Below are 23,181 nucleotides of genomic sequence, written 5' to 3'. Positions count from 1 at the left end.
TTGTCATATTTTTTTTCCATTAAAATGTATAATTTATCTTATTTATTTTGTGTTTGTATATTATCCGTATTGATTTTGATATCTTTAACCTTATTAATTGAGAAATTAATGTAACTACACAAAAATTATGAGGGTTACTAAATTTCTTCCCCACCTTAGATAGGTCAGGGTAATTTGTACTAAATTACAACTAGAAGTCATACCAGGCATTCTAAGATAGTTTTAAAATTAAGAGGAAAAAAAACATTATAAACAATCTCAATAAACTTTACTAAATAAATCATTGTAACAATGTTATATAACAATTAGGATTATTGTAGTCTACTACTATTTGTTTTTTTTTTTTCTTTTTGGTTGTTTTGCATTTGTTTTGTTCTCTTATTAAAAAAATTGTGAGGCCGATAGGCTGGTTGTAACGGAGAGGTTATTTGGTAGCTTTGGAGTAATATTCTATATAGGGATGGCAACGAGATGGATTTGTTGTTTTCCACCCCTGTCTCGTATTATATTAAGTGTAATATTTTAGGTATATGATTGGGCATGTCTTTTTGTGTAACCTAATTGGAATGGGAAGATTTTGCTATGATGTTTTGTGCATTTTCTATGTTATTGATGTATTCTCTTCTTTGTTTTGTACCTTTGCTTTACATTAATAAGATCTCTCTTTTGCTGTTTAAAAAAAAAAATGTAATATTTTAATATTTTGTAGTCTTATTGTATTGAAAAAAAAAATTATATATATTACATATAAATATATTTAGCAAATAAAATCGAGGCGGTGACAATGTAGAATACCAATAAAAATCAAATTGAAATATGATATGATCTTATTCCAAGACCATCACGTAATTTTTTCAGAAGTGGATGTCCGGACAAGTTTAGTATGAGTTTAATCTATTACCATAAAAAGCAATTATATGCATATTTGGCTTTTTGATAAGCATTTCACATTTCATACTCTCTGTATTGAATCATCATCATTGGATGCATGATCTACATCAATGAACCCTTAAACAAACCGTAAAGATAATATAAGCCCATCATAAATGTTGGTTTGGAATGTGCAAGGGCCAACACCTTGGCCTTCCTTTTATGGGTTTCCATTTTTAGTAACTAAAAAGCTAGTAGAGAACTACAAGATTGCGTACAAGAAAGATGTCCCAAGAAAGTGGAAAGTGGTTGACTTGAAGCAAAAATTCTCCACTTACCAAAGTTGGTTGATCCCACTCTACCTCCCTTGCTACTTCTTATAAAAGCATGTCCACATGGGATTATCTCCGTATCCAAGTATTTTCTGTTCATTTGTCTCAATTGATTGTCAATATCTTAATTATTTTATGAAATTCTTACTACATTATACATTTATCACATTACACAGTTGAGAATACATTAGAACAGAATAACAAAAGAATAAATTATGATTCTCTGTCATGAAATCTTACACCAAGATCTTCTTGTGATAATTCCACAACTGAAATTCAAATTTGTCGAAAAACAATGTCATTTTGGATTGCTTACTTTTAAAAAATTGTTGTCATTTTGCTTCATTTTAGACTTTTAATGATGTCTTTTACTGCAATAAAAATCACAGTAAAATGATGACAATTTTTTTTTATTTTAACTAAGAACTCTTAATAGAGATTTTAGGTATAGATAATCCTTTGCCAAGTTAGTGACTCCTATCCACTTGGAATCCAAAGATGTTTTTGGATTTGGCTTTATTTGAAGATGGAAGAAGATTCCCAAGTATTTGGTGAGATTCTTGAGGGAGGAAGATGGTGACAGGTCACTAGAAAAGTGACCTAGTTAGTGGGTTGGAGGAGGCTTTGCTTTAAGAAACCAAGCATTCAACCTTCTCTAGCCATATTCTCTTAGGGGCTGAAAAGGGGGAGATAATGAGTCATCATCATGGTGAGGATGGAATATTTTGTAGTGCCTCTTTCTTTATGATAATTGTATCTCAGTATCTCACTACACCATGTGGTATCAAAGGTTTTTGTCACTTAACTGCAACCATTGGATGCTTCTTCAATTCAGCTGTTCTTTTTTTGATGATATGTGAGTAACCATCCAATATGATTCCATTTAAAAGATCAAATATTCAAAGAAAGAAAAATAAATATTATAACTAACAAGACATAATTTTGGTATGAAAATATACAAATCTCATAAAAAGACATAATTTTATTCGAATGCATTTTTCTAGAAGAACTTTGACATAATCTATTTATAAGGAGTCCTTATTTTGGTCAAAAGTTGTGCCAAACCAATTGGTGTTTTGATAATTCGTAAAGTTGAGTCCAACAATGAACTCGTAAACAATTAGCTACTACTTCATGGTGTAGATCAAGAGAAAACCAGATTAGTATAATATACAGCGAGAGAAACACACGGTACGAACTGGAATGGTTCCCTTCACCTATTTTTTTTGATCGGGGAAAGAATTTTTTTTATTAGAACTGATTGAAACTTACAAAAGGTAAAGCCAAGATGAGACAACATCATAGATATTAGAAGGACGTGTCTTGTAACCTTAATCTCTTGGCATGATGATGGCCCAATTACAATTCTTCAATTGGAAAAAAGACTAACAAAATTAATTTTCACACATGAAACAAATCACCTAGAGGCATGTGTTATACATCCAACCATATCGTGAAAGGTAAGTTATACATTCTAAACTCTAAATTTTCATTACAATCATCTTAAAGCTCATCACTAACTTGATTGTCAAAGGGCCTTAAACGTGGACACCTACCCAGTGCACTGCAGAGGGTTTGTTTTACAGATATTGGCAAATGAAAAGGACTAGCACGTCTCTATAAAGTCAAACTCAAACACCATTTCACCTAGACTGTGAGCCATCCATTTACTATATTATCAAGTTATAAAATGAATTATCACTACAACAAAAAGCAGTTTTGGCGATCAAAAATGTAAATTTCGTCGCTGAAAGTAGGACAATTGGCGACTAAAATTGAATTAGTAGCCAAAAGTGAAGACTTTTGGCGACTAAAACAGTTTAGTAGCCAAATGTGTACTTATTGGCGACTAAAAATCAGATTAGTCGCTGATTACATGGGTTTTAGCAACTAAAACAATTTTAGTAACCAAAGGTGAAGGTTTTTGGCGACTAAAAAAGATTAGTAGCCAAAAGTATATGCTTTGGTGACTAAAAAATGATTTGGTCACCGATTGTAGGTGTTTTACCGACAAAAAAAAAATGTTGTAGCCAAATGTAAAGGTTTTTGGCTACTAAAATATTTTTAGTAGCTAAAAGTGGACAATTGGCGACTAAAATTGAGTTTCGTCGGCAAAAGTGGTTATTTTTAGACGGAAATTAATTTTTTTAGCGACTAAATTATTGGTAGTAGCCTTAAGATTTTTGGCGACTAAAAAAAATTGTAGTCACCAAAAGTGGCTCCCTTTGTTTTTAATAATTAATTTATTTTTTACATAAATTAATATTGAATAAAAATAATTATATTTATATATATAGTTTTAAATTAATACGGGTCAATATACTATATAAATAATATATATTGCATATATATTTATGTGATCTTGTGGTGGCATAGTGGAGGGAGTGTGTTGGTAAAGGTGTATAAAGTAGGAGGTCCGTGGTTCGAATTTCAAAAAAGTTGGTAATTTTTTTTTTTCACGGAAGCACCTTTGGCGACTAATAATTTTAGTCGCCAAAAAGTCTTTATTTTGGCGACTAAATGGATTAGTCGGCGATTCAGTGAGTATTGGCGACTAAAGGATTAGTCGCTAAATGTATGATTTTGAAAAGTGTAAATCACTATTGGCGACTAAAATGATGGTCGCGAAAGAGCTGGTTTTTGGCAACTAAAAAAGTTTTAGTTGCCAATACCTCTGCCGACCATCTATACATGACAAAACCAGCGACTAAAAAAATTAGTCGGGGAAAGTAAAAAGTCGACTTTTGGCGACTAAAAATTTAGTCACCAAAGGTACTTTTTCTTGTAGTGTATTGTCGAAGTGGTGGGATGTTCAAGGGGCACTACCAGGACTGTGGAGGAGTTGCTTTAGTGCAGTTTCTATGTTATTGATGTATTCTCTTCTATGTTTTGTACCTTTGGTTTACATTAATAAGATCTCTCTTCTGCTGTTTAAAAAAAATGTAATATTTTAATATGTTTTAGTCTTATTGTATTGAAAAAAATTAAATTTTATATATATTACATATAAATATATTTAGCAAATAAAATTGAGGTGGTGGCAAGATAGAATACTAATAAAAATCAAGTTAAAACACCACATAATCTTATCCCAAAACCACCACATAATTTTCTCAGAAGTGAAGATCCATTCCACTTGCAGTCCTTTGGTCTCTTTGTAAGGATAGAAATGGAAGTGTTTTTAGTGGAGTCACCCCCAACAGTGATGAAGTTATTGAATTAATCAAAATCAGAGTTGCTTTTTGGGCTAAGTTATCACCCAAAATGGCACAGTTCTCAGTAAATGACGGTTGCAGGCGGTGAGCCTAAGGTATTGGGTACGAAGCATTGAGGATTTAGGGGCTGAGTTTGATGTATTGTGCTTGTGTATTTGCACTCGAGTCCTTAGGTTTATTTATTTATTTATTTTTTTTTATGGGCAAAAGAAAAGAACCTTGATTGATAAATATCAAAATATTACATTAATAAAAGGAATGAGTGAATAAAGTATTATAACGAAACAAAACGATCTCAATCAGGTTAATATCGAAAAATACGATCAAATACTTGAGCTAGCACACCCTCAAGAGTTGGTAAGACCACCCAAGAGAGGAAAAGTAATGCAAAACCCAACAGTACAACAGCACACTAAACTAACCACAGAACAAACCAAAATGGCCTTCCAAAATTAGCAAGGCAGCATTTGAACCTCCCAAAACTCCCCTTGAAAACAATTCAACTCTGTTTGGCTTGCTCCTCGTCTTTTGTTTGGTTTCTCACCAAACTTGTCATTGTGGTAGCACATGATTGGACGTGTATATCAGTACCAACATAATAGTTAGGATGATTATATTATACTATGATTTTTTTGTATTTGTCTTCTTTATTAATGTGTTGTCTCTGTATTTATGTGATTCTTCAATAAAATTTCTTTTTATTGATTAAAAAAATATAGTTTGGACTAAATTTTAACCACTAATACCGTTAACTATGAATGTGAAATGACTATAATACTCTCACATCCTATATTTTTTGTTATTTTTTTTCTCTCTCACCTCTCACCTCTCACACACATAATTTATAATGTCTAGTAATTAAATTACAAGTAGTTATAAATTCTTAATTATTTATTGTAATTCTTAAATTTTTATTTAATTATATTTTAGATCACAATTAATCCTAAATATTTAACTATTTATTGTAATTACTAACTTTTTAATCTAATTTTAATTTAATAATATTTATGTATAATTTCTAATATGTTAATCTAATTTTAATTTATTTACATTTTAGATCAATTCTTAATTATTATTTATTTTATATTTTATTTAATTATATTTTAAATCACTTTGTGACCACCACTTTGTGCATTATATCGAAGGTTAGGTGTATACTCAATTTTTTTACTCCCAAACACACATTAATGTGTACTAATTGGGCGTTGTTTTTTTTTATATATTTTAAATCAATTCTTAATTATATTTTAATTTAATTTAATTAATATATTAATCTAATTTTAAGTTTGAGAAAATTGGGATAAAATTGTCCTTTTGTTGTATTAATTTGATTCTAATTTTTCATAGAACAAAACCCACTCTAAAAAATAGTGTGTTATGTTTGTTTAAATGAAAAAATTTAACGGTAGTACTTTAATCCAAAATCACATAGGGATTTTCTAGTTATATTTGAACGATAGGAGAGTAAAGTGCTCAAATCCTAAAATGAATTTAACCCTTAATTTTATCTCATTGATAGACCTTGATCTTCCAAACAAGTAGAAAAATATGAGCCAAAATCAAGAAACGATTTGTCCAAATGAACAGAGAAAAAAAAAAGTGTACAATAAAATGTTCAGAAAATGAAATATGCCACTCAAATTCATCTTTTAAGTACATACAATATACACCATATAAATATTCATAGCTAAACAAAACATTTCATTTTTTATGTACTTTCTTTATACAATTTTTTTTTTCATTTTTTTGTGTGTAAGTAACTTTTTTATTGTACATAGAATTGTTGTAGTATTCAACAAGAAAGGGCAGTAGGTAAACAATTAAAGCACCTAGAAATGTCGAGGAGGACAAATTGCAAGTCATGGTTACATTATTTTAAGGTGTCAGATTTTAATGTTCTTTTATTGAAGAAGTTACTCACACCAAAAAAAAAGAAGAAAAAAAAAAAGCAAAGTTTGAATCTTATAACAAAATGAAAATTTTAGTTTTATTGATTTAAATCCTAATTTTTTGATTAATTTTCAATCTAAACTTTTTATATATTTTTATTAAGTAAAATCAATGGGGAAAAAAAATTAAGACTTAACGAAAAAGAATATTTTAGATATTTTATGTATATCTATATTGAATTTAATAATTAAAATACATTTTAATCTACAAAAATACATTAATTATCTATTGTGAATATTATTATTTTTATCAGGTTTTAATTTAGGAAAAATAACAAATTAGTGGATATTTGTAAAAAATAATATAAGAACAATAGAAAATTTTATAAATTTTAATAATTAAAGTTATAATTTTTTTTAATAAAATAGTAATTATTGTAAAAAAGATTCTACTGATGTATAATTTCCCTTTTAATTAACAAAATCCTAACAACCATGCCTGTGCTGTGTATAAATATTACATACACACCTCTTTATTTATCCATTCATCCGACTTGAAATCAAATGTAGAACTTATACAACTGGAAGAAGCATTAATATTGTAACCATGTAGTCTACAAGAAAGAATGAAAGATTACACTATATTAATGTGATCAGAGAATTCCGGTTTGGGTTGTTCAGCATTTGATCCTGAACTACCCAATGGTCCTGCAAAAATATAATAGACATCCCAAAAAAATGGTGCACTATATGTCCAATTACCTTAGTTATTATATATATTATGATTTGAGTATGACTCATTATAGTGTTAATTATAATTTAGTTATAATCTATTACCGTTGTTATGATTATGATAAAAAAATATATATTTAATTATACCTTAAGAAGTATTTGGTTTAGCTCATTGTAACATTAATTATAATTTATTATAATTATTAGTGAAAATGATTTAAATATAACCTTTAAAGTAACAGCACCACACAATGGCCTATTTTGGAAAGTAGGTTAAAAGTCACTTCTCAACTTTAACCCATTTTAAGTCATATTATTTCTCGTATTTTTTATACGTTTTCAAAAAAAATCAAAAAAAACCAAATAGACAACTTTTAACTATCTTTCTAAAATATCCCATTGTCATAGCTTTTATATTGCAGAAGGAACCAAAAAAAACAAAAACATATAGTTATCGAAACGGTTAGTGTTAATAAATATAAATTGGACCACGGACTATAAATTGGGTATGGAAAATGGATGGAGCAGATGAGATGATGAATTAACCATGACTCATGAGCATGTGCGCACTGTACCTTACCCATGTAAAGAAAGCTGCCCCTGGGGTTGTGACATTTGTTACCCCCCTTTTGCTTATCACGTGTCTCCATGGACCATATATGTGCCGTGACCAGTTTGGTCCAGTTTATTTAAATTATTTTTAAGTTTTTGAAAAATTATAAATAAAAAAAAAAAAAATCTAGAGTTAGATTTTTATAGCAAAATAAATTTTTGATTTTTGATTTTATCAATTTTAATTCTAAATTTTATTTATTTATTTATTTTTAATTTAAATTATCTGTCTATTTTCATTAATTTAAAATTGATGAAAAAATAGATATTTTAGCAATTAAACTCAATGAAAAAGAATATTTTAGGCATTTTATATACACTTACATTAAGTTTAATAATTAAAATACATTTTTTTCCATTGGTTTACTTAATTGAAATAGGCTAGTGGTTTAGATTGAAAATAAATTAAAAGATTAAGATTTAAATTGATTAAATTAAAAACTCATAATTTATTTTATTACAATGATCAAATCCTGGGATTTTTTTTTTTTTTTTTTTTTTTGTTTTTAACTTTTATTTTGGAGTTTATGTTATACTGTTTGGTGCAACATCTGTATATAATAGATATCTTCTATTACAATCATGAAATGGAGAGATCTTAATCCACTACACGATACTAATGTGTAAGGATGGCAATTTATCTCATCCCCACCCATCCATTATTCCTCACTCTCTATATTACGTGAGTTTTTCTAAGAAAAAGAGGAAGGAACATTGCTTTCTTGACTGGTTTTTTCTTCTTTCATCTTAATTATATTAAAAAACAAAATGTATAAGTATATATTTATATGTAATTAAATTTGTAAAGCGTAATAAGAGAAATACAACAATATATATTAATCTTTTAAATTCTTATTACTTATTAATCATTATCTCTCATATCTAATATAATCTCTCTCTCTCTCTCTTTTTAATCGGTAAAGAAGTAACATTTTATTAAAAAAAGTATAATATTACAAAAGGATGTGAACAGTAAGAGAGATGCCAACTACCCACCAAACCAAAACATCTCTCTTAAACAAGGAAAATTACCTTGTTGCATCCCCATTACCACCCTGCTCTAGTCACCTTCTCAATTTTTTTCATACGGTGGTTTGGAGTTTTCTTATTTGGCATTTTTTGATATTTTACGAAAAGATATACAGATTAATTTTTTCTTATACCACTTCCATTGCTGGATGTATCTCCTCATTTTTCCAATGCTTATGTCTTTGTGTAAATATCTTACAAAGTCGATAAAATAAAATAAAAACAAAGAAAAAAGTATATATGTGGGTCAATAGAAGAGAGAGGCCACAGGGATGCAATGGGAATAATAATAGCTGCATGCGATTTCGATGGGTCCAAGCAATTATTTGTAGGCCATCCTATATTAAGATTTCACAAGAAAATAACACTTTTGACGTTGATTGCTCTCTCTCTCTCTCTAGAAAAAAATGTCTTTTTTTCAGAAGCCAAAGATTCGATATGTATTGTGTTCATAAACTCCATTCGGTCGGAATAAACCACACCAGCTACACCTACAAATCTTTAATCCCTAACTGACAACCACTATTGTAACATTATCATTGTCATTTTCCAACCATCTAAACTATGTATCACTTTTTTTTTTTTTCTTTTGATTTTTTGTTAATATATTGTGGGAGGTAACTTTGCACAATCACACGGCTTGGTCAAGCCAGGCTCGTACTTAGACATTGGAGTTGTTCGAGTTTATGCCCGATTAAAGGACAGGCTAACCTCGAAATGGTGGGCCAAGTGAAGGATAAGCCCACAATTAGTGAGATAATGCCGTTTTTTGCTGTGAGTGGTGGAACTGCTGGTGTATAGTGCTGGTGGTTTTCTTTCCTTTCTTTGTTTTCTGTCTCTTGGTTAGTTGCTCTCCAATCTTGGAGTGCTAGCAAATGATAGAATAAATTTTTTGATGTTAATATAGTTGGGATGATTTAATTTATTGTGATGCCTTACAATTCCCTTTCTTATTTTTTGATGTTTGCTGTTTACGTCCGTTGTACTATACTCTTACATCAATAAAAAAAATTTCTTTACCGATAAAAAAAAAAAAAATGCCGTTTTGAGGAAAGTTCCTAGAGCGCAACAATATGGATGAGTGGTCGCATAAAATTCTTGACGGTCAAGTCAAGAGGTATAAAAGGATCATTTTATATTTTAGATCAACAATATGTATGCAGAGTCATTAGATTTGTGCTGGTGCGTATATATATTGAGAGCAGTGCCGGCTTTGGGCACAAGCCACACAAGAGGCCGCTTTGGGCTCCGGAAATTGGTTGAAAAAAAGACTCCAAGAAAATTTGAAAAAATATCAAATAAGTTTTGTTTTTTTATTATTATACTAGCTCAAAAGGCCCCATAAAAAACAATATATATATATATATATTGATATGGTGAATTATTTAAAACTAATTGATTTTTATTTTTCAAATGCATAGATTATAATTGATTATAGTTATTACTTACAATTGTTTATGGGAAAAAGAAATGTTTCAAATTTGAAATTGATTAAATCATTTATTCAGTAAAGTATTTAACAAGAAAGATTGAATGATTTTGTTTGATAAGTTAAAACAAACTTGATAGTAATTTTACAGTTAAAAATGTGAAAGTTCAAAAAATTTAAACAAAATTTGAATTACCAACTAGTCTAATTTTGTAAAAAAATGGTTCAAAAATCGGTTAATCTTAGAATTCTAATTTGGGAAGTTTATATAAAAGGCCTCATGTTAAAAGCTTACTTTGGGCCTCAAAAAAGGTATAGCTGGCTTTGATTGAGAGTTTAACTTGCAATAAGCAGCAAAATACCCTCCGCTGATCATCCCACTTGACAAGGATTCACGCATTTGTGGTTGCAGGTCATTGGCGAGTTATTTGAGTTCACCGATTTATATTCATCCGCTCAATCCAATGTGGTATTTTTTTTTTCTCCACACACACATATATATTTACAAAATTGGGTATGGTATATTTTTTCTCCATTGCTATGCTTTTGTTCATTGTTACCATGTTTTCCAAATAATTAAGAAAAACAAAAGAATTTTTGTTAACTTGAACTAACCATTGTCATCCCAACAAAATGTATCCAAGTACAAGTAGTTATCCAATTATGAAAAGTTTCTTTGGTTATTATCATGAGTATGACTGTTTTTTTTTTTTTTTTTTTGAACGGCATGAGTATGACTGTGATTTACATACATTTATTGTCTAAAAAATTAGCACTTCTTGGCCATAGCATTGGTATTAATCAAAATTTCAAAGTGGTCCAAATTGCTGGTGAGGATGGAGAGTCTTGAGTGATAACGCAATGAGGATAACAATTCAATTTCTAATTGGAAAATGATATATGCTACCCAATAAATTTTACTAGTATATGGTGAGTCAGCCCTTGACACCAACTCAATATTAGTCTTTTCTCTTTTAGCAGTTTCACTCAATTATATCAATGATTGATACCTTAGCATGTATCTTTATTTAGCCTATAAGTTACTTCCTCCGTGGTTTGAATGTTAAAGTCGTGAAACTGAGAGTTGGATATATGGATGTGAGTAGTAATACTAGGGGAGTTTAAACTCTCCGAATCTCTCTCTATGCATTTCATTTCATTTTACTTTTAATTTTTTATTTTTCATGAAATTTTTACTTTACTAATAAAAAATATATATATTCGCATATATGCATTCAATTATATACTCGATGGCCTAAAGATCTTTTCTTTTTCCCTTTGTTTTGAATCTTTCTCCTTTCTATTTTTCCATAAAGCATATGTAAATGGTCCCATGACAAGGTTTAGCCGTATGTGTTATATCATGATCTTGATCCTTCACGCATGCAGATAAGTCACGGGATAAAATACTACTGATATATGACAGGAAGTCATGCACTTTTTTATAAGAAAATAATTTAGACACACAATTTCTGTTTTAAAAAAAAAAAAAACAAAAGAAAAAAGAAAAAATATTAATGACATTTGTAAAAATTATTGAGTCATAATAATAATAAAAGGATCACAGAAAACTCCACGTCATTTTATATGGATTTTTGCTTAAAATTTTGATTTGTATGCAATGCCTTAATCACAAAAACCAATTCACATAGAATAGATTTTTTTAATCTGGCAGGGACTTTTTTTTGTTTAGATTTGAAGCTGACAGGAACTTGTTAAGCCTCTTCCAAGATTTCAGATTAGATAAAAACTCTTCGGTAAAATTTAGAGACAATACTTGTATATTTTCATTTTTTTTTAAATGTAGATAGTTTACAATTTTTTGTTTTTGTGAATTTCATAAAAAATAAAAATAAAAAAAAAATACTTTTTTGCTTATTTTGAAAAACCAATTTTCATTCATTCCTCTCTCCATTACCCACTACCCAAACTACCCATCGGCCCCCATCTGAAGCCACCCACCTTTGACCACCGCTGTTGACAAACTCTTGACCTTCGACAACTATTTTCGACCACCGGTGACCCCTTCATTTGTTTTTAAAATCGTGTGTATAAAATATATACACATATTTTTTCTTGGTGAATGCTGTGTTCTTGGTGAATGCTATGCTCATGGTCTGTACCAGATTAGTGCCTATGCTGCATTAGTGCCAGATTAGTGCCTGTGCTGCTGGTCAATTTTGTGTTGGAGTTTTGGGGTGAATGTGGTCTTTGTGCCTATGATGCATTATTCCATCTGGTTCTGTCTGCTGGTTTTTTGTTTTCTTATCTTTTTGTTTTCTGGTTTGTTGGTTCCTCACAAACTGGTGCTTGGAGCTTTGTGTTAGCTCCAAGGTTCTCTTTATTGATACATTGTATCACTTTTGTATGCTTTCATCAATAAAGATTTCTTTTGTTGATCAAAAAAAATATATACATATTTTTTTATTAAAAGCAAATCTAAATATATTGGATAAAAACAATATTAAATCGTAAACCTTATATACCTAATGTTATATTGATGGTAATATTTTTACACCCCAATTGTAATCTAATTGGAAATTACACAATATATCACTAACTGTTGGTGATAATTACAAATAACACACCAGAAAATACAAATAATAAAATTACAATAACTTATTATCAAGGCTGAGGCGCGGGAAACTCGCTCTCTTTAAGGAGATTAAAGCCCTCTGCGGTTAGGCAAAGCCTCACACCGGTGCAGCAGAAAAAACCTTGACTTGTCCCCCCAGGATACAACAGCCCGACTAAGTCGTATGGTTCACCAATACTGCACAATTGGTTAAACCCAAAACTTTATCACACATACCCTTTTTATTTGCCTGATAATCTCACTCAAGATATAACAACACAACCAAAACTTCTTCTCTCTTATGTGTCTCTAAAGATAGGACATAAGTTAATATATATATATATATAGAAATCAAAAAAGGTTCTGGTGGATAAGTTACTGGAGATAAGACCAAGACTTGCTGAAGACGACTTGAAAAACTTGGAAGACATGGACTTGACTAGGAAGACTTAGACTTGGAAGTCTTGGAAAGGATAAGAATTTGTGGACTTGATGAAAACTCGAAGAGACTTGGAGAGAAAGAAAAGAAAAGCCAACCTATAACACATTATAATATTAAAATACCTGCTAACATTCCCCCACCTATTTTAATATTATAGGTAACAAGAACTGAGATTATTAGGCAAATAAGGTTATTATGCATCATGGTAGGTGTGCTCTGCATTGAACCTCCATTAGTGAAACAATAATATTTACTCCAGAGCCAATAGTATGCTCAGCATTGAACTATGACTACTTAAGGGAAATAAATAATTATTGCACACACATAATATTCCAGGTGTTCACAAAAGCTTTAAAAGCTAGCACATTACGGCCTTGTGCGATCCCAGGATTCATGAGTGTGTTTGAGAATTAGCCCAAATCTTATAGGTAGTGGCCCCACTACCACACTCACATAGGTGAATTCTGTCAAGGGTGCTCTGTAACTATGACACCCCACTCAATAAGAGCTACAGAAATTCATTAAGAGTTTTTTAATAACTCAACCTCTACAACGTTACAGGATAAATGCACTTACATCATAGGGATAGGTAAAAAGTAATTTGGTGCATTTCTCACGGCCATCATGTGATCGTTTTTCTCATTGAACCCAGTTACAGGATCTCTGGTCCCTGGGTTGAGTATCCTCATACATGGCTCTTGTTATATTCAATGGGCTTCAACCCCATCTCCCTCGATGTATTCCAGATTCTATCTCTTGCTAAGGCCTTAGTTAATGGATCTGCAAGATTATCACCAGATTTAATATAATCCACACTTATGATGCCATTATTCATATAAGATCTCACAGTACTGTGTTTTCTTCTGATAGGTCTGGATTTACCGTTATAATAACGGTTATTAACTCGACCAATTGCTGCGGTGCTATCACAATGAATCAATATAGGTGGAATCGGTTTTTCCCAATAGGAGATTTCATTTAACAAATCTCTCAATCAATTTGCTTCTTCACTAGCTGTAGCTAAAGTAATAAACTCAGCCTCCATTGTTGAATGAGCAATAATGGTTTGTTTTTTTGATTTCCAACTTATAGCACCACCTCCCAATGTAAATAAGCAACCAGTGGTTGATAATGAATCACCTGACAAGGTATTCCAATCGGCATCACTGTAACCTTCAAGTACTGCAGGATACTTATTATAAAACAAGCCATATTTTATGGTACCAGATAAATATTTCATAATACGCTCAATGGCTAGCCAGTGATCACTGCCAGGCTTGCTAATAAACCTGCTAAGTACTCCAACTGCATAGGCAATGTCAGGTCTAGTACAGTCAATCGCATAACGCAAGCTGCCAATCATACTAGCATATTTCTTTTGATTAATTACATCCTCATCATTTTCAACAAGAAATAAACGCACATGAGAATCAAAAGGAGTAAGAACATGCTTACAGTTATAAAAATTATATTTTCTCAAAATTTTCTCAACATAATGCGACTGATCAAGAAATATACCATCACAAGTTTTGGTAATTTTCATTCCCAAAATATAATTAGCCTCACCAAGATCTTTCATATCAAAATGTCTACTAAGCATATTTTTAGTTTCCACGGTGATATGCAAATTAGAGCCAAATATAAGTAAATCATCCATATAGAGGCTAATAATGACACGTGAATTCTCTTCAGATTTATAGTAAATGAATTTATCACATTCATTCGTTTTATAGCCATTCTCAATCATGTAGGAATCAAATTTCTCATGCCACTGTTTAGGGGCCTATTTTTAGCCATAGAGGAATTTAACTAGCTTGCACACTTTGCTTTCTTGACCAGGTTCCACAAAACCCTCAGGTTGATCCATATAGATTTCTTCACCCAGGTCTCCATTTAAAAAAGCTGTTTTAACATCCATTTGATGAATTTTTAGATCATGAATTGCAGCCACTGCAATTAATAATCTAATGGATGTAACTCTAGTAACCGGAGAAAATGTATCAAAAAAGTCAAGATCTGCTTGTTATTTAAAACCTTTTACAACAAGCCTTACTTTATATTTATCAATAGTTCCATCCGGTTTAAGTTTTTTTCTCAAAACCCATTTACAGCCAATAGTTTTACAACCTGGTGGTAAATCTACTAATACCCAAGTTTTATTGGATAATAATGATTCCATCTCATCATTTGCAGCCTCGTTCCAAAAAACAGAGTCAGGAGATGCCAAAGCTTCTTGTAAAGTTAATGGAGTTTCCTCCACATTAAAAACATGATAATCAGGGCCAAAATCTTTTTTCTACTCTGGCTCTTTTACTCCTTCTAGGTTCAAAAACTATAGGATCTTGGTTTTGTAAAAGAGGAGTAGAGGAACCAGTTTTAGATAAAATATTTTCTTGATAATTTTGACCCCCACCATTTTTAGATTTAAAAGGAAATTTTTCTTCATGAAAAATTGCATCACCTGATTCAAAAATTATTTTGTTTTCAATATCAAAAAATCTATAGGCTGTACTATTTGTTGCATATCCAAGAAAGGCACAAGTGGCAACTTTCACACCTAATTTAGGTCTTTTAGGGTTCACAAGTCTAACAAAAGCCAGACAACCCCAAACCCTCAAATATCTCAAATTTGGCTTATGCCCTTTCCACAACTCAAAAGGTGTAACTTTTGTTTTTTTATGTGGCACTCTATTCATAACATAACATGCAGTTAAAATTGCTTCTCCCCACAAATTTGAAGGAGCACCTGCTTCAATTAGCATAGTATTTGTTAAATCAGTTAAAGTTCTATTTTTTCTTTCTGCTACACCATTAGATGCAGGTGAATATGGTGGAGTAGTTTCATGGATTATTCCCAAAGACTGAGCAAACGAGTTGAATCCAAAAGATTCATACTCTCGGCCTCTATCACTCCTATACCTTTTAATCTTTTTACCGAATTGATTTTCAACTTCAAGAAAGAATTCTTTAAATTTTTCAAAAGTATCACTTTTATTTTTTAACAAGTATACATAAGTGTATTTTGAAAAATTATCAATAAAAATGATAAAATATCTATTTCCACCATGTGTTAAAATTCCTTCAAATTCACATAAATCAGTGTAAATTAATTCTAACAATTCAGTATTTCTCACCACACTTTTATGAGGCCTTTTAGTTATTTTTGCTTGACTGCAAACTTCACATTTCTCAAACTTGTTTGTTAGTTTGGGAATTAATCCTAAACTACTCATGACTCCCACATATTGGCTATTAATATGACATAGACGAGCATGCCAAAAATTCATAGAAGACAGCATGTAAACAGAAACATGTGCTTTCTTATTCTCAACATTTAATTTAAACATTTCATCACAGGCATACCATTTCCCTACAAATATGTCTTTTTTAGTGATTACATATTGGTCAGATTCAATAGTCTGTTTGAAACCAACTTTGTTGAGCAAATAACTCGACATCAAATTTTTCCTCATGGATGGTGTGTACAACACATCTTTTAAAACAAGCACGCGTCCAGAGGTAAAATTCAGCTCAACATCCCCACACCCGAGCACCTTGGTTAAACCGGAGTCACCAAGTATAACAGTCCTCTCCTCATTAAAAGGAGTGAAATCTTTGAACCAATCTTTATCATAGCAGACATGCTTATTGGCACCAGAGTCTGCCCACCACCCTTTCACAGATTGAACCATAAAAATATCTGTGATCATAGCCACAAATGGTTCCTCGGTAACATTAGCCTGTGGTCGAGGCTGTTGTTTCCGAAATTTGCAAGTTCGAGCAATATGCCCACTTTTGCCACACACAAAACATGTCACGTTTGTCAAATCTTGTGAAGGGGGTTCTTGGTTCCATTTCTTTTGCCTCGGGTAATTTTTATTTTGTGGCCTTCCAGTATTTTTCCAAATTTTTTTAACTGGCTTCAAGTGACTATTTTTATGAAATCGACCTTTAGGTAAAATATTTCCAGAAGTTAAATTTACCTTTGCAGTGGAATGCTCTTGTGTCATAAGTGCATCTTGTCCTCGTGCTTCCTCCTCCACCCGTATCCGTGTGATTAGATTCTCCAAGGACGTCTCTTTTTGCTTGTGACACATCGACTTCTGGAACTCCCTCCAAGATGATGGAAGTTTGTCAACAATACCTGCTACAACAAGATTGTCTCAAATTTTGATGTCTTCAGATCTAACTTCAGCTACTAACATTTGAAAATCTTGAACTTGCTCCACCACTGATTTTCCATCTATCATTTGATAGCGGAAAAAACGGCTTGCAGCATATTTTTTTGCGCCTGCCTCTTCAGTGTCATATTTATTCTGCAAGGCTTTCCAAATTTTCTTGGCAGTGGTGTAAGTAGTATCATAATAATCATAAAATTGATCTGAAAGACAATTCAAAAGATAGTATCGACATTTATACTCATCTGTGTTGTATTTTTCGAGTTTTTCAAGATGAGTGGCATACTCCTCGTCGGTCATCTCTTTAGTGGGGACTTTGTTCGGATTTTTCTCGGTCAGGATATAAGCCACCTTGAGGAGACTGAGGTAAAAAAGCACCTTGCCTTTCCATCTCTTGAAATGAGCTCCCTTGAACCGGAAGGGCTTGTTGAGATCGCCGGTATTCTCGTTGGGCTTCTCCAGTACTGGCTCCATGAACTTTTACTATTTAAATCTCCTTAAAATTGTTGGTGATAATTACAAATAACACACCAGAAAATACAAATAATAAAATTACAATAACTTATTATCAAGGCTGAGGCGCAGGAAACTCGCTCTCTTTAAGGAGATTCAAGCCCTCTGCGGTTAGGCAAAGCCTCACACCGGTGCAGCAGAAAAAACCTTGACTTGTTCCCCCAGGATACAACAGCCCGACTAAGTCGTATGGTTCACCAATACTGCACAATTGGTTAAACCGAAAGCTTTATCACACACACCCTTTTTATTTGCCTGATAATCTCACTCAAGATATAACAACACAACCAAAACTTCTTCTCTCTTATGTGTCTCTAAAAATAGGACATAAGTTAATATATATATAGAAATCAAAAAAGGTTCTGGTGGATAAGTTACAGGAGATAAGACCAAGACTTGGTGAAGACGACTTGAAAGACTTGGAAGACATGGACTTGACTAGGAAGACTTAGACTTGGAAGTCTTGGAAAGGATAAGAATTGGTGGACTTGATGAAGACTCGAAGAGACTTGGAGAGAAAGAAAAGAAAAGCCAACTTATAACACATTATAATATTAAAATACCTGCTAACACTAACCAATAACCACACCTTGAAAATATGTCCTAACCCTGAGAACCACACCCTTCACCTTCTCAAAAAACATAACCCTAACTAGAGGAAAATAGCAATATACAACGTAAACACATATAGTCTCTAATTTTTTTTTCTTCTTTTTCTTTTCTGCATCTCATCTCTAGCCTCTGAAGTTTTTGATCTCAATTATGTCTCTTTCCTAAAGTCCATGAGTGAGGGCTTTAAATCGGTTGGCTTGGCATTCCATTGTTGTTCAACATCTTCTGCAATCCTTCTTGCATCCATTGATGTTCCGAGTAAGCCACGTTTGGTGAATCCGACTGCATATAATCCATTTTCACCTTTCCATCCGTGTGGGAATGGTTTCCTTGGAAACCCATCTTTCTCTGAGAAGAAATTGTTATCCTGGAAACATCAAATTTGGATAATGGTATTTTTATAGAAAAATACATAAATCACTTTATATTAAATTCTATTTTGGTCTCTCATTTTTTAATTGTAACAATTAACATTTGTTCAAGTTAAAATAGTCAAGTCGAAAATTGTCATGTGACTATTGCATGTTTTTTTATTAGTAAAAAAAAGAAACTTTATTGATAAAATCATCGTATAAAGAATACATACATAAACATCAATAAAGAATTGCAAGTACAAAAAATATCATAGCAAAACTAAATGATCCAAATTAAGTTGGCACTGTAAAGCAAGTTCAATTATATGCTAACACAACACCAAGAGTTGGTAAGGGACCAATGATATACTTATTAGGACAAAAATGCAATTTTATTTTATTTTTTTATACCAATTTGTTTTCTCTCTATATTGTATTTTCTAGGTGGTGAGTTTAGAAAATATAGTAAAGAGAGAAAATACTCACTACAACATATAAGAGTTTTAGTAATTCAATTTTTTTTATCAATTTTATTCTAAAAAATATTGGGAGATCAATTTCTGTTGTCACAACAACAATTGCTAAATAGTTATCCAAAAAAGTTAAAAAAAAAAAATTAACAACAAAATTTAGAAAATGTCACTAGTAACTATAAAAGCAAAATAGTTTGATACCAATAAGTTTTATTTTTTGACATAAAAAATTAGGCCCAAAAGAACTATAGTTTATAATAAATGTCAAATTTTGTCACTAAAAATATAATAATGACATTTTTAGCAAATAAAATATTTTATCTCTAAAACCTAATTTTATTTTTAAATTTTTGTCTGTAGTGACTATAAAAGATATAGAAGCAAAAAAGTTTTGTAAAAAAAATACATTTTTGCCTTAAAAAATTGACTTGTCTGAGTGTTACATAACAGTTTCCATTAAGCAATTTTAACACAAAACTAACGCAACGATCACATTGCAACTTGACCAAAAGTATTGGGATTAACCGTTATAATTAAAAATTTAGAAATCAAAGTGCGGAATCTGATGTAAAATATAGGGGTAAAATGTGTACGTTACCCCTTATGAGTATTTTGTGCATTTTGTGTGCATAAACTCTGTGAACATAGCAAAATTGTGATATTTTTTTGCAAAAAACTTAGTAGTTGAAAGAAAGGGAAAAGAAGGATACCTTCAACCAAATGGGTACATTGCTTTTGTAACCAGTAGCTAAGATGATAGCATCAAAATTCTCCTCTCTTCCATCTATGAACTCCACTGAGTGATGTGTTAGTCTCTTTATTCCATGGCATACCTACACAATATATATAGTGAAATTTCACTTCATTAATTAGTATGCCATTGTGTCTCTAAATATGGAGATTTTGAATAGATATTCAGCAAGATTGGCTTTCTCCAAATCTTTTAGCAACAAAAGAAAAAAGAGAAGGACTTTGATAAATTTAAAGAGTGAAAAGAATGTTTTTTTATTTTTAGGAACCGACCTTAATATTCCCAGTTTTTATTTTTTGGAGTGTTCCAATATCCAACACCGGTGTCTTCCCGGAGCTGCTCTTGAGTTCGAGGGGACCAAGTTTTGGTCTGGTGAGCCCTAGTCGAGCTGTGTCTCCAATCATCAACCGGGACAATAGAAGTAAAAATCGATCCACCAATCGCATTGGGAACCACTTGAGCAAACACATCGACAGTCCAAAAGTTGATCTTCCCAGCATTTCCTGTGGCAAGACGTGAACCTGTCGCGAGAAAAAAAATAATTAAAAAATTTACAAACTAGTATTTTGGATTAAATTTTTTAAAAACTGAGTTTTTTTGTTTTTGTATTTTTTTGTTTGTAGTAAATATTTTTAAAATTTTAAACATTATTTTTTTAGATATAACTTACTTACATGTATCTAAAAAGTAAAAATTTGTGAAAAAATATTTTTAAAAAATTAATAAACACAAAAAATGTACTGAATTCTCTTGTTATTTTTTTTTTTGTATTTTTGGTATTTAGTAAATTTTTAAAAAGTTTTTTCACAAGTTTTTTACTTTTTAAGTATATTTATGTCAGGTATGTCTAAAAATTAAAAAAAAAAATTGCTTAAAATATTAAAAAAATTTAATAAAAACAAAAAAATACGGAAAACAAGAAAATAAAAATTTTCTGAAAAATATTTTTAAAAAACTCTAAGCAAGCAAAGTTTTTTTTTAAAGAAATGCTCTTTTGAAGAATTTAAAGATAGGAAAAAGAAAGGACCAAAGAAGAGAATTTTGATGAGGCCGTATGATGTGACATGGCATCTTCGATACCATGACTCCCATGCACTTTTTCTGTTCTTTAAAATCTATTGAACTGGTATATGGTTCTTTGTACAGAAAATTTATTGAAAGAAAAAAGAAGTGTATGATTAAAGAATTTGGACAGCAGACTAGTATGCGCATGGCCGCACGATCCTTTGGTTCTTATTTTAAAAAATTTACAATCATTAAATTATGTCTCAATATTTTCATATCTCAAAATTTTTACATAATTTATGAGTGTCTGGAACAGGAAGCTAAAAGATTTGAGGACAGAATGTCATTGACCTCGTGCATGTAAGCGAATTCCAAGAAAGTTGGAACCAAAGACAATATTTGTACTACAATATGGAGAGGGAGGGAGGGAGGGAGAGAGAGAGAGAGAGAGAGAGAGAGAAGTGTGCTTACTGAATCTCTAACCACAAGGGATGGAATAGCATTATAATTGCAGAGGTCCAAACAAACCTCCATGCCTGAATTCCCACAACCAACCACCAAAACTTTCTTCCCACAAAACGATTCACCGGTCTTATATGAACTCGTATGAACAATTTGCCCAACGAATTCACTCATCCCTTCAATTTCCGGCACAACCTCTTCTGCATTCTCTCCGGTGGCAACAACTAGCCATTGACACACATACTCAGTCTCCTCCATTTTCAGCCCTTGAGCCCTAACCCTCCAAAACCCACATCCGTTGTCAAAATTTGCACTCACCACCGTCTTATTAAACACCGGTTCTAAGTTAAAACTTTGCGCATAAGCCTCTAAGTAGGCGATAAACTGTTGTTTTGAAGGGTAAGTTGGGAAATTTGTAGGGAAAGGCATGAGAGGGAGCTCACAGAATTGCTTAGGAAGATGAAGGCGAAGCCGGTCATAGGTCTTTTGCTGCCACAAAGAAGCTATGCAATTAGCCCTTTCAAGAATCAAAGTTGGGACACCTTTTTGTTTGAGACAGGCAGCTGAAGCTAGCCCTGACGGGCCAGCGCCGACTATGACAGGTCCCGGCACCCAAACCCTTTTCACTGAGTTGCTCATCTTGTCGTCAAAATGGTCATGTAGTCTTTTACCTTCCATTTCTTTCAAGTAGTCCATATGAAGAATAAGATGTTAAGCAATATATAGAAAGAAAAGTTGATATACTTCAGAAACTGAGAAAAACCCAATTACCCAATTACTCGAAAATCTCTTTTTGACACAAGATAGAAGTTAGAACTCTCTCTTGGTGATTGAGATAAGATATTTGGCTGAGATTAGAGATATGTGTTTGATCGTCTTGAAAGGAATGTTTATGGAGAGATTAGAGATTGAGCTTTGATTAATTGGAGAGAAAATGGAGAGGGAGAGCTATGGAAACAAGAAAGACATTGATGACTATAATATAGTGAGAAGGGAGAGGAAATTGAGATGGGAATCAAGATGGAATTGGAGTCAAATATATAAGGAAATTGCTTTAGAGCTCTAAAAGAGTAGCTCTAAACTAGCATTAAATTATCTTTTTCTGTCCTTTGTTTTGTCTTTTTCTTTTTTTTTTTTTTTTTTTTTTTAAAAAAAATGGTTGCCAGCTCAGTAGAGCTGCTATTAGAGCAGCTCTACTAGAGCTCTCAATCAGTGCTGAATATATAAATAAGTAGCTAGATGTGCGTGAGTGAGAGATTGAACAGTAAAAGACATAATTCAAGTAGGACGTCTCATTTGTAATAACTTCCATTTAACCGACGACAACCTCTTCTTCACCCACCCATTACATGTTACATTTGTGTAAGTCTAGAGAGAAAGGATTCTAAAATATCAGTCAAGAATCTTATGACTTTAAAATCTTTGTTTCTTTTGCCCTATACAACTAGGCTACGTGGTGAAAATCTCGAAATAAAATAATTTTAATAGGAGAAAAAAATAGAATATTCAGACAAAAATTTCATGTCGACAGATACTGACCTTAAAATGATATTGATGATGTCTTAGTCCATCAATTCAACTGAATCGATAGTAGAGATGATGACATAGCGGTCAACCATTTGCTTAATTAAGGATATTTTTTGAGCGCCGGTATCGTTTGAGATGTAAGAATGGACCAATTGGTGACAATTATGGATCATTTATTTTTG

At 31.7% G+C, this 23,181-nt stretch overlaps 1 protein-coding gene across 1 annotated transcript; it reads right to left on the bottom strand.

Annotated features, from left to right (window-relative positions):
- Positions 1-16,510: 16,510 nt before the first annotated feature.
- YUC2 (Flavin-binding monooxygenase family protein) lies at positions 16,511-22,476 on the bottom strand. The gene is made up of 4 exons (XM_028266269.2): positions 21,482-22,476; positions 20,278-20,526; positions 19,965-20,087; positions 16,511-18,795 (listed from the first exon to the last, which is right to left on the bottom strand). Exons 1-4 carry the CDS (start codon positions 22,166-22,168, stop codon positions 18,577-18,579), a joined length of 1,278 nt encoding a protein of 425 aa, XP_028122070.2. The 5' UTR covers positions 22,169-22,476; the 3' UTR covers positions 16,511-18,576.
- Positions 22,477-23,181: the final 705 nt, after the last annotated feature.

Source organism: Camellia sinensis, chromosome 5 (genome assembly GCF_055761805.1).
Source record: "Camellia sinensis isolate YWXY chromosome 5, ASM5576180v1, whole genome shotgun sequence".
NCBI lineage: Eukaryota > Viridiplantae > Streptophyta > Magnoliopsida > Ericales > Theaceae > Camellia > Camellia sinensis.
Note: the sequence above shows the minus strand (reverse complement) of the source record. Positions and strands in the feature narration are given on the sequence as shown.

Bases quoted from the DNA above. Each gene is read 5' to 3' on its own strand.
- YUC2 (XM_028266269.2), bottom strand. From the start codon at position 22,168: ATGGACTACTTGAAAGAAATGGAAGGTAAAAGACTACATGACCATTTT. The intron at 20,088-20,277 runs GTCGGTTCCTAA...TATATTGTGTAG, and splicing joins TAAAAACTGGGAATATTAAG to GTATGCCATGGAATAAAGAG. The intron at 18,796-19,964 runs GTATCCTTCTTT...TGATGTTTCCAG, and splicing joins ATGTACCCATTTGGTTGAAG to GATAACAATTTCTTCTCAGA.